Consider the following 23053-nt stretch of genomic DNA (forward strand, 5'->3'; position numbering starts at 1 on the left):
TGGTGTGCCGAGTCTTCATTTATTCACTTTAGTTTAATGTTTCACGTGCCAGTAATACATTTTAATGTTTTTAGAAGGTCTCTTTCTATAAGTCTATAATATATAACAAAACTATTGTTGTATGTAAAGTAAATAAGGTTTTAAAAGTGTTTAAGAAGCTTCATTTAAAATTAAATTAAAATGCAGAGCCCCCCGGACCGGTGGCCAGGAGCCAGGCAGTGCAAGTGCCACTGAAAATCAGCTCGCGTGCTGCTTTTGGCACGCGTGCCATAGGTTGCCTACCGCTGATCTAAATGGACGGTCCATATAGATTTTGCCCTTTCTGGCTCCCATCTCTCCCTGCAATATTGATCCACACAAACACCCCAGATACTTTTCAAGTTCAGAAGAAGATAGCATGTGAATTTAAGAGGAAAAGCAGTGACTGTACCAGCAACAGGGTGGGGGAGGGGGGGGAGAGGAGGGAAGGGGGACGCTGCCACCACATAAAGGAGCATTAGGAGGTTCTTTCAAATGAACCTGTGCACCGAATACTCTTATTGACACAGTGCCCAGGGGAGTTTCAGCTTCTCCCTTTCGGTGATGCCAATGGCTCAGAGAAGCAGCTCAGCTGCAATTCCTGACATGAAACTGACACAGCAGGGGCTGGAGCTCTCAGAAGCGGCCCTTAAGACCCGCGTCCCTGCTCCCCAAAAAACTCATATGGCTGCTTCTAGGGACCACTGCGCTCCCCACTGCCTTCCCCTTTGAGATGCAGATCCCCTGCGATGCAAGACCTATCCAGATCACGCCGCAGTTTGTGCATTTTAAACCTGAACTCTCCTGGGGGCTGAAAGCTGCCCAGACAGGGGGCCACTCTCGCCTGAGCTGAAGTGCCATGGTGTTAGGATGCACAGACACAGCAAGAGCCTCCCTGTCTCCAGCTGCTCTTTCCAGAGGCTGCAAAACCCCTCAAACCCAACCGCTACCCGGTTGGCTCAGGAGTGCCAGGGGCATGGCCCCCTCCTGGGCTGATGCAGTGCCAGAGAAGGGGAGAGGAGAGTGGGAGCATGAGGTGGCAGCGGGGCCCTGCAAAGAGGGGGGCCAGTTGCGACTCACAGCGCCTTGCACCAGTCCAGGCTCCCCCTTTAAAGTCCAGGGGCCAGGAGAGAGTTGCACAAGCCGCTCATGCAGCATCTGGGAGCCCTAACGCAGCTGCTTCCCAGAGCCCAGTCCCCACAGTGCTCCCTGAGCCCTGTGGGCAGGGGCTTCGGAACTCACATCCGGGATCACCGAGGTGCCTTTCCGCTAGCCCGCGGGGAAGAATCCCTGGCTGGCGACTGCCTGCCCTTCCTGGAGGAACTCCCTGTCGGAGAGCAGCGGGCTGAGTGGGGTCGGCAGCCGGGACCCCAGACCGGCAGCGGGCTGAGCCGCTCAGCCTGCCACCGCTCTGGGGTCCCGGCCACTGGCCCCACTCAGCCCACTGCCAGCCTGGGGTCCCGGCCACTGGCCCCGCTCAGCCCGCTGCCGTCCTGGGGTTTCTTTCACCCAGGCCGGCAGCGGGCTGAGTGGGGCCGGTGGCCGGGACCTCGGTTGGCAGCAGCGTGCCATTAAAAATTGGCTTGCGTGCCACCTTTGGCATGCGTGCCGTAGGTCTAGATAATACTTAGTCCTGCCATGAGTGCAGGGGACTGGATTAGATGATCTCTTGAGGTCCCTTCCAGTCCTATGATTCTGTGATCCTTCCCCCTTTTGATATTCACAGATTATTTGGTATATAGTGACTTCCACCAACCTTTGTACTTAGAAATGTACTTCCAGAGTGGTGGGAGCTCTTTTGGAGAAGGGCGTGTAGCATTACAAAGAGCATGTACATGAATATGTGCCATGTGTTGGAGAGTTTGGGCGCTGTGGACTCTAGGGTTAGAAACCACTGATTAATTCACCTACACATCCTTCTTTCTGAAGTTTTGTTTTTTGTGTATTTCATTTTTATACAGGAGTTAAATTTCAGTGCTTGTGATTTGGTTTGGTTGTGGGTTTTTGTTTTATTTTGGGCCAACTGTCTGTTTTTCAGGAAGATTTAGCTAAAATATTAGAAAAGCACTTAGGGCCAAGATTGTGCAAAAATTACATTAAGTAGGACTTCAAGTGCTTCCATTTATTTCAGTGGGACTCCTTAAGAAGTAGGGTACTACTCAATGTGAATAAAGCTGCACAACCTGGCCCATGGTTTCTAGAGCACTCTTTGTTTAATTCTAGAAAACATGAAGTATTATTTATCAGCCTAATACCCATAACCCCACAAACATTTTAAAGAGACATTCATCTTTGTAATTTGACTAGTTGAATAAAGGAATTTATTTTTTGTCAATAGAGTGAACTTTCATAGTGAACAAGGTAAAACTTTGCATTAAAATACAATGTAACACATCATGGGAATACTGGGTAGGAGATAGTTTAAAAGGAAGAAATCAAGGAATTCAACTGAGGATGGTCCTCAATGGTTAACTCCCACTATACCAATATTCTGAGGTCTTTCAATGCATGTAACTTTCAGTGAAATCAACAATAGTTCTGCATGCCAGTCCAGAACCTACTGTATATGCCAAGTGTAGTATATAAAACAATATTTTATTTTAAGATCCTTAAATAACTCAACACAACAGGGGATCTTATGAACTGAGTAGCTAGCTTAAGTCAGAATTTCAATGTTTGTATTGGTTTCGGTGCATCTTTTCTTTATTTGGACATGTAATTATGTTGCATTTATCACCGGTGACAAGTTCTGATAAAGGCCAAAATGTTCTAACTCATGAATTATGTGTATTAGTCACATGTCTGGAAGCTGACAACAAAAGCAACAGTAAAACCCTTTGTGAGAGAAATGTAGTTAACATGAATGTTGCCACTGTTGCTAGTGTAGATTGTGCTTGAAGTCTGACAATTATAGTAAAACCACTTTACTAGAAACATGAAAAATAAACTATTACACTGGAGGCTTTGTAAATGTATATCCTTGGTGCATGGTAAATGCAGTATTTTAAACTATTATTTCTTATCAAAGATTTATGAGAGGCTTTCATTGCATATAGCCATATATGCACAGCAAACTTGTTCATTTCTATCCTAATCCTGCAAACGCTCATAACCCAGTGAATACTCCCATTGATTTCAAGGATTTCTATAAAGAGGCTAAACCATATTTTAATGCAAGGTATTATTTCATTCACTATGAGATATGATACTTAAAACAAATATACATACACTGTATGTAGATGTAGACAAAACAAGAGTTTAGATTGAAAACAGTACTAAAAAGCAGACTTTCCATGACAAGATACAGTATTATAGAACTCATGGAAACTTTTTGCACAAGATGGACCAAATTCAACTTTTGTGCTCCCAATACTTACCATAACAACTCCTCCAGACTGCTCTGCAGTGCACATGCTCATTATAGGTGCCATGCCGATGGTAGTCCCTTGGAAGTACACCCCACTGAAGGGGGCGGGGAGGAGGGGAAGAAGACAAACCACAGAATCACCATTTAATGCAAAATGAAAGGATCCTAATATTTTATAACTTCTTTTTCCTGCCAGTCTCAGGCAACGATCCCATTTTCAAAATGCCAGCTCCAGACATTGAAAGTTGAAAACAATGAGGATCAGAAATTAGTCATGCAAATCTGTGGAACTGACAATGACAGAATCCCTGCTATATGAAAGATGCATTTGAGCATCCTCTGGAGTTTCTGATGTAGTAGGACTTTTTTTTTTTTTTTTGGAATACAATATATTAGAACCATGCCAACAATTGAAAACTGCCATTACAATTTAACTTGGGAAATGCACATACATAGACATGCTTGCAGTTCATGCAAGTGTCAATACAACACAGTGCAAATTTATAATTTATTAGCTATAAGGTGTACCCTAAAATTCATTAATCCAACTGAAAGATTTTTGTATTTACAGAGCAATTAATGATATTGCAACAATTTGGAAGACATCCTCCTATACTTCAAGTAAAATACTGAATGCCTCAATACATTTTTGCTTTAATTGCTAAGAGTCATTCAACTGTGAATGTTTGATCTTTCAACTTATTGTTGTCTACTACATTAAAATAATTAAGAGAAAACATATACTAGCTCTAGTCAAGTATAAATATTCTCCGTATAAAATATACTTTCTTGACCTGATTGTCATTATGGCCAATGGAAGATTTTGTCATTATACCTTTGAACACTTGTTTGTAGAAAATAAATCAGTCTAAGCCATATAATTTTTGCAGTGTTGTTGTAGCCATGTATGTCCCAGGATATTACCTCATCCACTTTGTCAAGCTATACAATGACAGGTTTCTCATTTTATTTAAGTCACAAATACAGTAGAACCCTTACATTATGAACTGAGGAGTTCTAAAAATTGAAAAGTTCATAAAATTGAACATCTCAAAATTACAATAGGAATGGTGCATAAGTTGCAGAATAGTGGACTGCATCACTTTCTTATGTCTTTCAGACCTCTTGCAAAGCAACTTCCAATGCACTGAAGGAATGGAATGTGAAGGGATATCGACTTGTTCTTTGTAGACAACACTTTTGTTATGTGATATTTTTTTCCATCTGCAAAAATGGTTAGTATAACTGGTCATTCACAAGACTGGTGTTTGTAAAATCAAGGTTCTACTGTAAAAATGAATTTGGTGATCTCAATCTAGGTCTGTGGGGGCAAGGAATGTCTTTTTGTTCTGTGTTTGTACAGTGCCTGGCACAGTAGGGTCCTGATCCATGACTAGGGCTTCTTGGTGCTACAATAATAAATAATAATAATTAATAATAAATAAGGGGAGTCTTTAATTGAGTTCAACAGACTTTGGATCAAGGCTCTTGTCTGTTAAAACTGATAAAACTAGGCAACAGTCCTGCGAACAGTTACACACATGCTTAATTGTAAGCATGTGAGTGGTCCCATTAACTTCAGTGAGATTACTCACACGCTTAATGTTAGACATGTGCGTAAGTGTTTGTGTGACTGGGCCCTAGGCACAATTCTACACAGATGCTGCTCAGAGGAGGCCCATGAGTAATAGTTTTTTGCAGAAGTGTGTGAGGAAGCTGACATAGCATCTTCCCACACTAATGCAGGGTCCTGGGAAGAAATTGTGAGCTTGTGAAGGATGGAGGGCTGCTTTTTGCTTTCAAAAACACAATCACCCAAATATTTTAACAAAAAAAAAAGTAACAGAACTTTGTATGATGATTCTCAGTTCCTGGAAACCCCAGCCAATAGTCATGCAAATATTAAATACATCGCTGGCTATACCTCACTAGTTGTGCATTGTCATGGGGTTTACGAGGTAGTAGTTTCAGCTTTCTCCAATCCAGAAACTCATGGAGGCTGGTGAAGGGGTCTTGTGTTATAGAGCACTTATCCATGTCATTCCACACCTCCACTCCAACCAGGGCTACTCGAATATTTAATGGCCTGTAGAACTAGCGAGGCAAACAAATGAATCTTTCTACATCCTATTTTAGAGGAATGTGTTAAATCAGTGCATGTTAACAAAATCATAATGTTCACACAATCCTCTCAGAAATCTATTTGGTCCCAGGAAAAAACCTTTCCTCTTAGGGTGGAAGAGGAGAGTACAATGTGTACATTGCCATGACCCAGAGAAAGAGATCTGACCATGGCTAACTATCCAGGAAACGTTCAGGAAAAACATTAAAACTCTCAGCAGGCCTCGTGGTAGAATCTCCATGTCCTGGCCAAGGTTGGTACATTCCTCCAAGGTGCAACAGGCTTCCATACCCAATGAATTTCCAAACAAATTCACTTCAAGTCCAAGTGACTCCAAACATTTCCCTTTGTTGCTACCACCAATGCAACACAACTGGTGGGAGTGCTAGTATAGACTTGTAACTAAAATGCCAGTTGCCAGAGTCATCTAATCCTGCTCATAGCAGGTCTAGATGACAAAGTGGTTCTAATATCAATGGCTACCTTATCTATAATAGAGACCCCACCATTGATAAACTTGCACTAGTGCCAGCAATGGCAGGAAATTTTAGGAAAATAAGTCTAGTATGGAGAATACCTAGTAGGCCAGGGACCATTCTAGCAGGGTTATGTCTTACAGTCCAAACAAAACCAGGCATATACAGCATCTTTGTCTGATTTGTATGTTTTGCAGTCATTTGGGTAGCAGTGCAATTCACTGAGAGCATAAACTGAAGCCAAAATGAATATAACATGCAAAATTAGTTTCAAATAGGTAGCAAATAAACTCCCTCCTTCCTTTAATAAGTCAGCAACACAGTTACAGAACAAGCTGAGTTCTGTCCAGCAGCTTGTTTTTAATCTAGAATTGCCTGACGTTGAGTAAGAGTTTTGAGATACCAGTTGATAAGTTCTCAGTTAAATCAGACTCTGTCGGTCACAGTTCCATTACTGGACTCTCCTAGGTTTTCCAAACATATGGCACAGTACTGTAAGCTTTAATCCCATTTTACCTGGTGGTTGGTTTGTGTTCAAGAAGCTCTTATTAACAACACTGAACATTATACAATTCCTTTCATCCTGAAGAATCCTGGTGTATATAGTATATTTAAAAGAAACCACATTAAATACAAGAAGTCTAGCTCTACATCTCATTCCTCATCCTCACCTTCAAACTACCACATGGCTCTGCCCTTGCCCACATCTCAACTCTTGTTTCCTGCCATTCACACAACTGGGGATCTGTGTGCTGCTAATTTTGCTTCCCTTCTTGCTTCTTTCTAACTTACTTCCACAATACCTTATAGCTTTCTCCCTTGCTGGCCCTTATGTCTGGAGTATGCTCCCTACTTCTTCAACCAACCACCCTCTCCTTCTTCAAATCCCTTTTCAAAACCTACCTCTTTCCACAATTTGTCCAACAATTACCCACATTTTCAGGCCAGCCTAATAAAATCTAAAGCCTAAATTGTGGTTGTACCACAAGCCCTGTGTAGGAGGCTGCATATTGGTGCAGTGTCCCATAAGCATTACAAGGAAGGAATCGTTCCTCAAAAAGTATGTTGGTTCCAGCTAGGCTTTGAGATATTTAGGGTACTGAGTTCACAACTTACTGAGTTGAACAGGACATGGTGGGGTAGTTCATACTTTTGCTGCCGCTGCTGTTTGGCTAGAGATATTTTTCTGCAAATTGGAGTACGGGGTGAACACCACATTTGAGAAGTCAATACATGAGAGCAGCAGAAACAGAGAAGCCATGGCTGCTTGTAGACCTGCCCTTGTGTAGATAGTCAACAACAGCCAAGTACTGCAATGGGTACTTTCAGACCTGCACAGAGCTGGTTGGTGGGTGAATTGAGAGGTGACAAAGGATGGGCAAAAGCATTATGGAATTATGCTAGGATGACTAATTGCACCAATGCAAACTCTGAAGTAGTACTTGCTGTCTACACTAGCATTGCAACAGTACAAAGTGACACACTGGAGGACCATATAAGTGCACAGCTTTGCTCAGAGCAAGGACAGTCACAGTAGTGGAGTGAGTTTTTGCATAGTGTTGCAGGCACTTCTGTTTATGGACATGTGGTGTGTAACAGGCATGCAGAGGGGTTGCAATGGTGCTGGCAACATAAAAATGTTCTAGTATAGACAAGGCCTCAGAATGCAACAAACTTTCATCCCAGCCACTGGAATGCCCAAGTTGGTCATTACCTAAACAAAGTATCTTTGTCTAAGTTAAGTCTGTGGTTCTTCTCTTGCACTTAGAAAGAAATGTGTCAGGTCTAGGTTAATGTTTGCCTTAAAAATTGCATTAACAGAACCTTAGTCATCCCATTGCCACATGCACAGCACCCCCAAACTGTTTCATGGTTGTCCTAGTAAAAATGCTGCGGTGCTGGAAATCTCGTTCTTGCCATTCTTTGTGGCTGACACATTCTCACTGAGAAGCCATTTTCTTGTCTTTGCAGGAATGGTGGGTAACAATATTTGAATTTCAGAAGGCTTTTCCCTCCCAATAAGCCTAGATGGCATAGATTTCACAGCAATACCCCTTGGAAATATGAGAAAATGAAATATTTTTTATCTCTTACCTTATCGACATAGTTTGCAATTTCTATCAGCCTCTGCTTAACTTTTTCCACATCCTTTCCCTGTCTCTGAAACTTAGAATGTAAAAGAGTAATGCATAATCAGCATTAGTATCGTCACATTTGCCTGCAAAAATCACCTACCAGTGGCAGACTGACATTAACATTTGGGGTTTAAATGCATAAAAGGCCAAAGACCCATTGACTTCCGCGGGACTAGGATTTGGCTCAAAATGGCACAAAATTTGGCACAAATTGGATGAAGGGATTTTGTTTTCAGAAAAGATTCTAAAATCCCTTACACTCCTACGCAGAATCTCCCGAGGATTGTTTTTATTGCAAAAATGGAAAGGTTCTTCTTTTAACGGTCTCTGCTATTGCAAGAAATTGATGTTTGCTGTTTAACCAGCAGTGTTCAAGAAGTGGAGTCTGTCACATTTTGAAAGAAAAAATGTAAATTGGAAAATAGTTCGTACCAAGATTTCACATCTTTGGTTTCACTCCAGCCAGTTGAGATATTTTTGACAATCTGTCTCTTTTACTTGTTTTGAAACCCACTTTGCAAACTCTGCATACAGTCTTGCTTAATTCAGCATAATTGCCAAATTACAAGAACCAACAACACTGAATTATGCTGTTTACTCTAGACAGTGATGGTCTCCAGAGGTCAGAGTTAAATAGTGTATTGGGGGCTCAACCACCTCACTGGGTCATGGCCAGTGAATACTTACAGGCATCCATTTAAATTACTGAAAGAGGTCGCAGATGTTTGTGAGCACTAAATTCCTTCCAAAGTGTTGCAAGGAACATTTTAGCCTTGGAACAAATACTTGTCACCCTTACACTGTTTTTAAATAGTCCTTTCTGTTAACGTAGCCCTATTTAGATGACAAATGTTGTTTTAGCAATGCACAGTATTGTTCTCTTAAGCACAATTGTTTGCAGCACCATGAAAACTGAACTAAACAATGACCTTCCCTCCAATACTCCCTCTATTAACTGCATCTTTTCTTTAAAACTTTCTTACCTCTCGATTATCTGCAACAATAACAAGCTCCACATATTTTGTTATCTTCAGAGTCTCCCTCTTGTGCTGCCAAAACAAATATAAATAGAAATCTGTTTTTGCATCAAATAACCCTGAAGACCTGAGTATCAGCTCTCGCTCACCCCAGCAAAGACATTGTCAAAGAGAGTAAAAATTTCCTTCTCAAGCTTCACACCACTCAATTCTTGGTCTCTTTTCTCTTCCTTACATAACCCTCTCCCTCTTCAATCAGAGGAGAGGATATTTACATGGCACTGATCCAATCATCAAGAAAGCTGGGCAGTACAGGTAGGCAAATGGCCTTTCTGTAATTTGTAACCTTCCACCTTGCTCTATTTGAAATGGTCAGGTGCCCCTTGCACGATGAAAATCTTTTTTGGTGGAAAGACCTCAGTTGTTTCTTGCAATACTTTCAGAGAAGCACTATGGTAACAGCTTGTAATATTTCACATAATGGTCAACTGACCACTTAGCACAAAATCGAGATGTTGAGAACAAAATTAGTCAAGGGACCAAACGACATAAGGAGAAGAAATTCTTGAATTGTCTGTACACCAATTCTAAGAGCCTGGGTAACAAACAAGAGGAATTGGAATTGCTCATTCATCAGCATAAATTTGATCTGGTGGGTATTACTGAAACTTGGTGGGATGGTTCACACAACTGGAATATTAAAATCAATGGTTTTAACCTATTTAGTGAGGAAAAGGGAGCGGGAATGGCACTCTGTGTTAAAAATGACATTACCTGTTTCCAAATCACTGATAACTCAGAAGAAAATGAGCTTGAATGGTTATGGATCAATGTACTAACAAATAAGGCACAAGATGGGGTACAAGTTGGTGCCTGCTATAGACCACCAAATCACAGGAACAGGATAACCGCCTTCTTACACAGCTATCTATAATGTGTAAGGAAAAAGAACTGAGTGATCATAAGGGACTTCAATTTGAGTGACATATGCTGGAGGTCTTATGCTGCTGGCACTAAAACACCCTTGGAATTTCAAAACTTTATAGATGACAATTTCCTAACTCAAATAGTGTTGCAGTCAGCATGGGGGAATTCTATATTAGACCTTGTCCTAACAGATAAAGAGGAACTGACAACAGAATTAAAAATCAATAGTAGCTTAGGTACATGTGATCATAACTTGATCACATTTATAATGTGCAGGCAGAACAAAGTCCAGACCAGTGATATATATGTTTGGTGCTTTAATAGAGCCAATTTCACAAAGCTGAAAATATTTATGAGCCAAATCAGTTGGGAGAAAAAATTTAATCAGAAAAATATGAATGATAATTGGGAATAATTTAAGAATGTCTTACTATGTGCCCCAAAAAGCCACAATCCCACAGCTGAGCAAGAAGGCTATACTGGTTAAAAAGCCAACCTGGTTTAGACGGAAAGTGAAGGCAGCTGTATAAAATAAAATATAACAAAAGGTAGAAAGGAGAAGGTGATAGTAAAGAATTTAAATCAGAAGATAGGAATTGTAGAAAACTAATAAGAGAAGTCAAGGGAGGCAAGGAGAAATTATGGCCTGTAGAGTTAAGGACAATAAGAGGGAGTTTGTTAAATATAATAGGAACAAAAAGAATTCTGACAATGGTATTGGTCCATTACAAGATGGAAATGGTAGAATTATCAATAATACTGCAGAAAAGACAGAAGTGTTCACTAAATGTTTCTGTTCTGTATTTGGGGGAAAAAGAGATGATGTCGTCTCATCATATTGTGATAACACACTTCCCATTCCATTAGTATGTCTGAAGGATGTTAAACAGAAGCTACTAAAGTTAGACATTTTTAAATCACCAAGTCCAGATAACCTGCATCCAAGAGTTTTAAGACAGCAGGCCAAACAACTTGCTGGATTGTTAATGTTGATTTTCAATAAATCTTGGAGGACCGAGGAAGTTCCAGAAGACTGGGAAAAAGCTAACGTTGTGCCAGTGTTTAAAAAGGGTAAACAGGATGAGCTGGGTAATTACAGCCTTATCAACCTGACATCGATCCCAGGCAAGATAATGGAGCAGCTGATATGGGACTCGATTAATAAAGAACTAAAGGAGAGTAACATAATTAATACAAATCAGATTTATGGAAAATAAATCATGTCAAATTAATCTTATTTTTTTATGAGATTACAAGTTTGGCTGGTAAAGGTAATAGTGTTGCTGTAATATATTTAGACTCCTGTAAGTTGTTTGTCTTGATACCACGCAATGTTTTGATTAAAAAACTAGAATGATATAAAATTAACATAGCACACATTAAATGGATTAAAAACTGGCTAACTGATAGGTCTCAAAATGTAGCTGTAAATGGGAAATAGGTTCTTGGTCCTACACTATTTAACATCTTTATCAATAACCTGGGAGAAAACATAAAATCATCCCTGATAAACTTTGCAGAAAACACAAAAATTGGGGTAGTGGTAAATAATGAAGAGGATAGGTCACCTATCTGGATCGCTTGGTAAACTGGGTGCAAGCAAACGATATGCATTTTAATATGGCAAAATGTAAATGTATACATCTGGGAACAAATAATGTAGGTCATACTTACAGGATGGGGGTGTGATATTATATGATTAAAATATGACCATGTAGATCATTGTTGCTACCACTGTTATAAAATTGCAACACATCTTATACAAAAAAGTATGTCATGTAACATGTCAATGGAAAAGTTATGATTTGCTGAATATGATTATCCTGTTTATATGTGTATATCATCTTTGTATCTGAAGTTATGAATACTGACTATGTACCAATATGTCAAATGTGTTTGTTCCTGGGGTGACACCCACCAGGTAGTTTACATCCAGTCTAGCCAGCAGATTGTGAATGGATCATTCAAGTTGCTGACCCATTAATGAGCACAATGGGTCACAGAAGAAACTCATTCCCCCCCAATGGGTCTTCCTGTGGACGTTTTAGCCAAAATATGGGTAATGACTGCTTCTATGACTCATCGAAGCATGCAAGGGCATGTGACACTGGACTCAATCTTATGCCTGTACTTTTCCACAAACTGTGCTGGGGGCTTTGCTTGGGACAATGAGTTTCCCTCCACATGGGAGAAACTATAAAAAAGCCTGGAAAGAGCCATTTTGCCTCTTTCCTGCTCTGATCTCTGGACTATGGACCTATACTAATGGGAGCATTCTAACCAAGGGCCTGAGGACCTTCCAAGCTTTTGGATGTTACCAGAGACATTATAAGCCAGCAGTTTATTCCATCATTGCTTCAAACCTGCTACAAGAACTTTGCAATTATTATATGTATTTAATTTCCTTTGACCAACTCTCACCTCTTTCTTTTCTCTTATAAATAAACCTTTAGATATTAGATACTAAAGGATTGGCAACAGCATGATTATTGGGTAAGATCTGAGTTATATATTGACCTGGGTATGCGGCTAGTCCTTTGGGATCAGTGGAACCCTTTCATTGATGAAACTGGTTTTAAATAACCACTCATCATTAAGTCTAGCATCTGGGTCTTGAAACAAGGATTATGATACCTAAAGAGACTGCATTTCTGACTTCTTGTTAGCCAATGTGGTGAGACAGAAGTTTACTTTTGTTACTGCTATGGTATATCTTAAGGAAGAATAACCACCAGTTTGGGGCAAGTCTGCTCCACTTCTCAGCAGTTTGTCCTGAATCTAGTATTCTCAGTTGTGACCCACTGAGGCACGGTGACAGGGGGACTTTATGCTAGGAAGCAGGAACTCTAAAAAAGATTTGGGGGTCCTGGTGGATAATCAATTGAACATGAGCTCTCAGTGTGATGCTGTGGCCAAAAGAGCTAATGAGATCCTGGGATGCATAAACAGAGGAATCTTGAGTAGGAAGAAAGAAGTTATTTTATTTCTGTATTTGGCACCAGTGCAACCACTGCTGGAATACTGTGTCCAGTTCTGGTTTTCACAATTCAAGAAGGATGTAGATAAATCGGAGAGGGTTCAGAGAAGAGCCATGATAAAGATTAAAGCATTAGAAAATGGGCTTTATAGTGATAGTCTCAAGGAGTTCAATTTATTTAGCTTAACAAAGAGACGGGTATGGTGTGAAGTTATTACAGTCTATAATGGCTCTTCAATCTAGCAGAGAAAGGTGTAACATGATCCGATGGCTGGAAGTTGAAGCTAGATAAATTCAGAGTGGAAATAAGGCATATTTTTTTAACAGTGAGGGTAATTAACCATTGGAATAATTTGCAAAGGTCTATGGTGAATTCTCCGTCACTGGCGATTTTAAAATGAAAATTGAATATTTTTCTAAAAGATCTGCTCTAGGAATTATTTTGGGGATGTTCTATGGCTTCTGTGCTCCAGGAGGTCAGATAAGATGATTACAGTGGTCGTTTCTGGCCTTAAAGCCTATGAATCTATGACCACTAAGAAACACCAGTGAGGAGGGAATGAGGAGTGAACTAGGGGAGATATGAAGAGGGGAATCAGTGAATGACATAAATATGGGAAGCTACAAAGGAACATGAACTACAGGAAAAAATGGGTGAGTGGAAGTGATGGATGGAGAAGAAAGGTTGTTGAGGCAAAACTGGGAAGGGGAGTAAGATTAGGTCTGGACAGACTCAGGGAGAAGGGAGATAATGGGAAAGGAAAAAGAAAGGTAAGCAAAACTGGATAGAGATAAGGATTGTGAAAGAAAACACAGAAATACAAGCTTCATCCTGGAGGTTGCAAAATGTTACTAACTTCATCAATGTTACTAAATTCATCAATTTTTGGTGTCCCACAAAGAGACTTAGAGGAGGAGGATGAAAAATTACTGGCAATTGTACTCTTAATAACCCTATAACTCTGAAGTGTTACACGTTTTATTATAAGCAGATTTTATATTTATTCATTTGGTATAACATTTAAACCACAGTATCTGAATAATAATCAAACTACAGGCAGAGCAAATGCTCTGAACTGGCTGGGCTGGAGAAATCTATGGCTGAGTGCACCATTTGTGTGAAGTCTGGGGATTCGCATGATTAAGCATCTTGATTTACCTTCCTTTTAAAATCTCGATCCACAAATACTGGGCATGGGTGAAACGCTACATTACTGAAATAAACAAATGACTACACATATTCCTATGTGTGGCAGAGTTGGTTTCTCTGCCACTGTAGTTTTTAATAGATGCCTGAGACTTATTCTGAGCTGTTGTTCAGAAAACTGCAGATTTGCAAGATGCTTTGGTTTTCCCCAAAGCTAATATTAAGACCATAGATGACAGCATAGATGTAAACATGTGAGAAATGCTTGGGCATGCCAATCAATTTAAGCCATCCCAAAGTAAAACTGCTTGGAATGGGGAAGATTTAGAAATTGAACAGTTGACTGGAGGGGCCTAATCATATGAGCCTGTGGTGACTTATTAGTGTATTGAATCTATTCCTGTGACTTGGCCAGAGGCTGTGTGTGTTCCTCAGATACAATATTTATTTATAAAAAGTATTTAATTATCACTTCTTTCAGCTTGTCTTCTGAAACTAATTGCATTGTGGTGCAATCTATGTCCTGACTTACCCATACTTACAGCATTAGAAAAAGATGCAGCAACATATCTACAGCAAATGTATATGTATTTAGAGAAAAAGAAATTTGGTAATGTACTGTTTAATGTTCCTGCAAGGCAAATGAATTTGTTCCAGTACATAAATAACATCCCTTGATGCCATTTAAGCTGTTTTCCTTAACACTGAACTTAACACAAAGACTAAATGAACTAGGTAGGCAATGTGACTATAAACACTAATATTTCCCATTTAATAAAAACTGTGCGCAGATTTGTGCTACTATGTTACTCTTGAACATCTCAAACATTCCCTTCTACAAACCCAATCCAAGATGCACGTGAATTTGTGGCAGTATTTTTTCCATCTGGTTTGAAAGTCATTTATTTTATATAATTTCCATTAGCTAGATGCATTGCAAGTCAAGTATATTTTCTCCTACATGAAAACAATTACAAATGATATATCCCTAGAATAAAATGCTGCGAACGTGTTCTGTGTGCATAAGATACTTTCCTATTACAATATAAAGGTTTGTTTAAATTTCAACATGTATTATTAGGAAAGTAACATGACTATAATGTTGTCCTTTCCTCCTTGGGTGGGCCAAAAGCTATTCTAGACATTGTCAGCTCCTTTCTTTAAGACTGAATTGCAAGTGGCACAGAAATCAAAATATATTACCAGAATTTGTAATCTGCCTACAATTCTGCATCACCTCATTAATGAAAACAGGGAGGAATTAAAATACGAGCAAGAAAAATGATTAAAGGCCTTGATTTAGCAAAGCACTTAAGCGCATGTTTAACTTCAAACACATGCTTATGTTCCATTGTCTTTAAGAGAACTTAGCATGTGGTTAAATGCTTTGATGAATAGAAGCCTAAGAAACTGGAGAGATTAACTCATGGACAAAGTGTAAAAGAACTAAACAAGTATCGATTGTCAAAGCCATAAGACTCAGATTGTGAGTGGCCCCTGCGCAGGGCTGGAAGCTACCCAGGGCTCACTCACAATCTGAGGAGCATAAGGCCTGCTTGCTCCTGCTATTCCCCAGGGAGCAGGATGTTGAAGGCAGGGTTGTGACTGCATCCCTTCCCTCTACATCAGTCAATGGAGCAGGGCTGGCATACCACAGGGAACATTCTGCCTAATGCAAGGAACAAACTGTGCTCTTCCTGTGCACAAGGAGCAGCAGCAAGAGAGAGTGCACCCTTGGCAAGGCACAATTTCCCCCATGTTCCTCCTTGGAAAAAGCCATATTTTGACCTAAGTACGGCAGGAGAAGTGATAGCCTCCTAAACCAGTGGTTTTCAACCTGTGGTCTGCAGATCCCTGGAGGTCCGCAGACTATGTCTAAGATTTCCAAAGAGGGATGCACCTTCATTCGAAATGTTTAGGCATCTGCAAATAAAAAGTGGTTGAAAACCACTGTCCTAAACCGTATGTCTAGGTAGATCCAGAGAGGTATAATACCAGAAGTCATATGTTGAACTTTAGAAATGGGAAAATCTCTCTACACTGGAATCTCAATCCCAAGAGAAATGGCAGAAGCTCCATTTGCTGGGCTGTTTAGAACTAGGTTGGGCTAACCATCTGATATGGTAGTGTATGGAACCATCCAGCAACAGCAAAGAAGAGAGAATTTAGCAGGGTCTTTTCCAATCATCTCTATTTTACTTGATTTCATGATGGTCACCACCTCAAGGTGAAATCTTGGCCCCACTCAATGGAGCCTCAATTTCACCATCCATGAATTACTTTAAATGATACACATGTAGTGCAGCAATTAATTTTGATCTGGATATTTCACCAATTTCTGGAAATTAGCATAAGGAGATCACCAACAATCCAGAAACATAAAACTATCTTTCCACCTACCCTGCTGGTGAATGCTTGAGAAGACTGTGGTGTGTCATCAATAGTGATGCCAGAGACGTTGAATTGGTTGCCACAAGATCCGGAGGCTATTTTCAGGTTCTCGGCTTGGTAGATCTTGTGTTCACTTGTAGCATTTTCCAATGGCTCCAGAATGTAGGTTTTATTTTCAAATAAAATAAGTCCCCTGTTTATAAAAGATCAGAAAATGACACATTGCTTTTAAGTGCTGATGTGTGTTTGTTTTCAGCCAACCTACAGGTTTTAATAATGATGATGAAATATGAAAACTGATTTATAACATCAAAACCTACTGGGGTCTGAGACACCAGTGATGTATGTGTCGTCTAGGCATACCGTACTTTACAAGAAGTAAAGGCAGAGAGAAAATATTCCTCCTCTGAAATGTTGTGCTGTAGAGCAAAATTACATTTGTTTGATGTGTTTTCCATTCTTCCCGTGATGCATTACCACTGCGGAAAGGAGTTACAATGCATCTGCATTGTATCTGGCAAATATTAACGAACAAGAATGTAGTGAAATACTTTTATAAGAAAAAATACAGAATTCATTATGATCAGCAATATGTATTATAACTTTTAAAGTGAATGCTGCTGCAAGCAGCAAATCTGACAGTTCAAAGATGAACCTCAGTATCAAAATGAGTTATCGGATACTGTATGATAGGGAATTATAATGGAGCCCAGATGCAATAACCACTGGATTTCTGTTTAATACAATCAACTCCAAGAATAATAATATGTACTGCAATTTTACCTGCCACCTAAGGATCTCAAAGAGTTTTACAAAAATTTATAAAGTAACCCTTGCTAAACACCTGAAAGCTACTGTAGGTAATGGAGAGATAGTGGCTCAGAAAACAAGTAACTTGATGAAAGTCCCACAGGAAGTCTGTGGAAGAGCCTGGAACAGAACCCATATTTCCTGGCTTCCAGTCCTGTGCCCTGGCCAGAAAACCACTCTCCTTTTACACTTCTTACAGCTCACATAAAAAGGGTTATTACATTGGATACTGTCCTGCCACATTCACTGCAACAGTACAGCAAATTCCCCTTACCTAGGGGAACCCCCACTGGTGTCAGAGCGCTACCATAGTGCTCTTACACCACCTCCAACTTACTCCCCGCCGCATAGGGAGTGTGACCAGAGTGTGCCAATGCCCCAGCAATCCCTAGTTGCTGGACCAGCCCCTCAGGGGCTAATGGTGGCTAGCGTAAAGTACAATAGACTCATACTATGATAATATCATTTGAACTGATAGTCAAAGCTGCCCATGTAAGGTTGTACCACAGAATCAAAAGGGTGTCTAATTTATATCATGGACCAGACTGGCATGAAACTGGCACAGACGGGCATAAAGGTGGTTTAGAAGCTAGGACTCCAGCTCCAAGGTGGAAGTTAAAGTAGGAAGAGAGAGTATGACATTTAGCTATTTTTCATATTGGATGGTATTGCAAAGTGCTTTACAATGAGTTGCATCCTTAGTGCAGTGACTACATAACGGTAAGCAGAGGATAAAAAACCAATTGAATTCTCTGAAACAGTGAACACAAAGCTTTGGCTACTTGAACCTGCTCTTAATGGGAAAGGTGATGCTAGGCGGGGCACTGGATATAGTTTCTTCCTTTCTCAGGCCCCTTTGCTAATTAAGGGTTACAGTAGGGGAAAACTTGTCAGGCAGTATCAAAAGGCAGGAGAGAGATTGTTGAAGAGTTACAGCACATGACATCAGGAGATCAGGTTTTACTGGGTTACAGTGTAACAAAAGCAAATCAGCTCTCCACAGCTGTTCCTCCTTCTGTAAAATGGGGATAACATTTACCTATCTAACAAGGCTGTTGTGAGGCTTAATTAATTAGAACCTCAGCTGAAAAGCACTACAAAAATGCATAGCATAATCAATTTTTACCATATCTGTAAAATAAGGAGTTTTAATCCCTGAATACTGGCAAAGTTAAAGCAGAAGTAATTGCATTCTGCTTGCCTAAAATTCCTGTGAAAGCTGGAACTGACTATGACATTCTTCTTTAATTCCTGACCTAACCTGCTGTCTACTGTCCATGTGTGCTGTGAAACAGCTGTCATTTTTTCAGCCCAGAGCTGGCTTCATTTCAGTGGTGTGTCTTCCTTGTGCATATGAAGTGTATACTCTTCATATGTCTGTGCTTGTGATAAAGGTGCTCCGTAAGTATAAGATATTATACTTATTGTTATGGCAGGATGGATCTCTGCATGCTTCCTGGGGCAGTGAGTGAAAAGGGTCCCAGAAGATTGATAGCACTATAAATGCAGATTTTAAGAAATAATAATTATAAAAAGCAGAATTATTAGGAAAAAAGCAATCCATCTGGAATTAAAAGAAAAAATGAAGTAAAACAAAGCCCATGCCTCATAACCAATTAAATAAAATTTGGTGCCAAGCTGACAGTACAGTTTTAGGATAAAACAACTGCAACTGTGGTTCAGCCTGGTCAACCAAGGTTCATTTCTGTTATCGCTAATGATCTTTACTTTGAGGATGAAGATTGGGTTTTTCACCATATTAAAAAGTCTATGTAATATCCTCCACAAGAAGATCTTTACGAGAGAGAGGCATAATTTACTGCTCTGAACAAAACCAAGGTCCAATAAATCCTTCATTTGCCACTCCCTCGGTAGCCTTTGGCAAGTCACTTGAGGCTCATATTTACCCACCGCACAGGCATGTTTTGTGGACTGTTAAACCTTTATAAAAACATTTTGAAGATTAAAAGCATCAGATATGGGTATTAAATTTCTACAGCAACCCATATAGCTGAGGCTGAGATGCACTGTTTTGGAGCATTTATAATTCAGTGATAACCATTTCCTCCAAGAGCTTTACACCTAGTGTATAATAGCTAAAACTGAGGGTAAGTATTTTCACTAGCTTAAAAAGAGAAGGACTAAGACCGAAATGTCCAAATTAAGAGTAATGTGAGAAGGGACAGAGAACAAGCACGGTCTAAGAGAGGAGAAGAAGTGGCATAATTTTAGTGTGGAATTTCCTGACTTTAGTAAATTTAAACATCAAAACCTTAATGAGCCACTGATATTGGATTTTTTCATTAAATATTATATTACTTTCATTCATGTGCCAAAATGGAACAGTGCAAATGTACAGTAGGATGAAGTACAGTAACTCCTCACTTAAAGTCGTCCCGGTTAACGTTGTTTTGTTGTTACGTTGCTGATCAATTAGGGAACAGGCTCGTTTAAAGTTGCGCAATGCTCCCTTATAATGTTGTTTGGACCGGCAGCCCCCCTATCAGCTCCCTGCTCCCCTAAGTTCCCTGTGCAGCAGCTGCCCAGCAGGTTAGCAATTGCAGCTGTCCCTCCCCGCACTGCCATGTGCTGCTCCTGCCCTCTGCCTTGGAACTGCTCCCCGAGATTTCTGCTTGCTGTGCAGGGGGGAGGGAAGGAAGAGGGGGGCTAATATCAGGGTGTCCCCCTCCCCCCTGCTCCTGCACCCTGCTTACCCCATCTTCCATAGAGCAGGGGGACACACCAGGGCTCAGGACGGAGGGAGCTTGCAGCAGCTGCAGTCTCAGCAAGCTGATCTAATTAACAAGGCAGTGTACTTAAAGGGGAAATGCGCATATCTCCCTCCATTCCTGCTGCCTTGTAGAATGAGAGAGTTAACCCTTGAGGTCTCAGCCAATTGCTAGTTCATCATTTAGCAGTAAGAGGAATATCCCACCCTCTGACTCCTCCACCTCAACCAAGCTTCACATTCATCATCACTGTGTACCAGTATTAAATTGTTTGTTTAAAACTTATATTTTGTGTGTGTGTGTATATATATATATATAACAGGGGTTGGCAACCTTTCAGAAGTGGTGTGCTGAGTCTTCATTTATTCACTCTAATTTAAGGTTTCGCGTGCCAGTAATACATTTTAATGTTTTTAGAAGGTCTCTTTCTATAAGTCTATAATATATAACTAAACTATTGTTGTATGTAAAGTAAATAAAGTTTTTAAAATGTTTAAGAAGCTTCATTTAAAATTAAATTAAACTGCAGAGCCCCCCGGACTGGTGGCCAGGACCTGGGCAGTGTGAGTGCCACTGAAAATCAGCTCGCATGCTGCCTTCGGCATGCGTGCCATAGGTTGCCTACCCCTGATATATAATATAGTCTTTTGTTTGGTGAAAAAAATTTCCCTGGAACCTAACCCCCTCATTTACATTAATTCTTATGGGGAAATTGGATTCGCTTAAAATCGTTTTGCTTAAAGTCGCATTTTTCAGGAACATAACTACAACGTTAAGTGAGGAGTTACTGTATAAAAGGCCTGAGACAAATTAACTAACCATTATGAGTCACTGTAAAACTTCCGTACAGTGTAACTCAAATGAATAGTTCTCCACTTTTGTTTAGTCTTTTAAGTCACCCACAAAAAAGGCTGAGGTTGGGAAACTTGGGCAACATTCCCTTTGCTCCCATAATTGGCAACTCTATAACACAATTTAATTAAATAATGGTTGTAGCCTCTCTCTGGTGTAACTAATCATTTAACTCTGACAGCTGCTAGAGACAACAATGGAAGCAGAATTCCATGCTTCGTTGTTTGAGATGGGCAATTCTGACATTTTTACAGAATTGACAGCTGCACAACACTAAATACTACACCACATTTAGGTGTTGTTTCTTAAACTATACAGATTACTAAAAGTAAGATAATACATGTTATATTTTGTATTTAAACTCACACAAAATCCTTATTTGTACTATACAATTAGTTAAAAACCTCTCACTTCTCCATCAGCATCATGATCACAGGGGTTTATTGAAGAAATTGCTCACATTGTACAATGCACAAGTTGCAAGTGGTAGTATCATTACTACAGCTTCCCCAATGTATTATTTTGTAATCTCAACCATTGTCCAAAGTCACTCAATAACCACTATTTCCCTTCCATTGTATTTTCCCCAGGAGCAGGAAATGTGGATGCAAGTGAAGAGGAGACACCTAATTGAGTGACTAATCTCATTCTCCAACTAAAGTACTGAGACTGGAACCCTTAATTCACTGTGCCGCTGAAACACCCATCTTGAATGAGAATATAACCTTTTAAGAACAGCTCTACCTTTGCATACAGGCCATCATGCTGTACAAAAATCTGCAAATTCAACATAAAGGAAAATATAACTTTCAGTTTAATGTATTGTTATTCTTTGAGTGCTGCCTACAGGATATCAGCACCTGGTTTTGACCATTTGTAATAAGATAATGAATATCAAATATGCATTATCTTGGCTGGCTCTCTGTTTTCTCACTAATTTTCTTTTCCTACAAATGCATTTTTTCCAATAATCAGTGCCAAATACAGCACCTTAAAAATGTAGTTAGCTGAAAACTTCTACATCTTTCCTTCTTTTGGGGGGTGGGGCGGGGATGAAAGTAATTGTACCTTACAGCCTTTCAGTGTTCAGAATCCGATGCAAATAAAATAAATCCAAAATTACTCTTTTCCTTGCACATTTTTGTCACAGATTTTTCAAACAGGCTTGATTACTCCCACACTGCTTTTGCCTCTTCCTCATGAACATGGGTTTCTCCCACTCCTGCATAGTGAACACATTCTCAAAGGCCAAGACAGGATATGGCTCAGCTGGGATGTTCTCTTCCAAAGCAGAACAGCCAAGAGTTGGGATTTTCTGCTGAATACCTTTTTGTTTTAAAGAATAAAAACTAGTCAATGCTGTGAGACATTTATTGATTTTACCATCACTGCATTGTATATTACTAGTTTTTACCAAGAACCATTCAAATTTTGGAAAACATCTGGGGAAGAATTATTACTATAGGCCAGTTATCTATATGAATATGACCCCCTCCATAACCTAGCTTCTATTTACCAGAGAGAATGCCTCCTATCCTATGCTCCGGCCCAGCAGTTATGATATAATGGGGTGAGCTGGCTTTTTGCATTTAATCCAGTGCCCACTGAAGTTAATGGAAAGAATTTAATTGACTTCAGTGAGTTTTGTGTCGGGGCCTTTGTATCTAAGTTCAGTCAAGAGTAGTTTTCTCAGTTCACGGTCCTCTCTGGCAGTCCTCTCTCCTGGAGGTCCTTGCTGGCTGCATTTACGACATGATGTTGAATAATAATAATTAAATTATTCAGTTCTTTTCATCTGTAGAGCTTTATAAAGGAGGTCAGTCCTTGTACCCCCATTTTACAGATGGGGAAACTGAGGCACAAGGAAGTTATATGATGGCTCAAGATTAGTCACCAACCCAGTGACAAAGATGGGAATAAAACCCAAATCTCCTGCATTCTAGACACATGCTCTATCTTCTAGGCCCCCGGTCCCTTGCTGATGTAAAGTCCATTGATTGCTATAATCTTTACCCTTGGCCATTTTTAGGTTCCCTCCATTATTTTTCATTTTTCTATTTCTGTCTAGGCTACAGCAATCTTTTTTGTTCCAGAAATTTTATGTTAACTGGGAATTTTCCTGTTT

The 23053-nt window shown here is 39.9% G+C and overlaps 1 protein-coding gene across 1 annotated transcript in view; it reads right to left on the bottom strand.

Moving 5' to 3' along the window:
• Positions 1-23053, bottom strand: part of ADAM12 (ADAM metallopeptidase domain 12) — a 322093-nt gene that overhangs the window by 85742 nt on the left and 213298 nt on the right. Inside the window, exons 6-10 of the mRNA XM_024210612.3 lie at positions 16547-16730; positions 9102-9167; positions 8078-8149; positions 5310-5479; positions 3396-3480 (exon numbers count right to left, since the gene is read on the bottom strand). Coding sequence (XP_024066380.2) covers positions 3396-3480; positions 5310-5479; positions 8078-8149; positions 9102-9167; positions 16547-16730 — 577 coding nt within the window. The remainder of the gene's footprint in view (positions 1-3395; positions 3481-5309; positions 5480-8077; positions 8150-9101; positions 9168-16546; positions 16731-23053) is intronic.

This window comes from Terrapene carolina, unplaced genomic scaffold (genome assembly GCF_002925995.2).
Source record: "Terrapene carolina triunguis isolate 2854851 unplaced genomic scaffold, T_m_triunguis-2.0 Scaffold95, whole genome shotgun sequence".
Lineage (NCBI taxonomy): Eukaryota > Metazoa > Chordata > Testudines > Emydidae > Terrapene > Terrapene triunguis.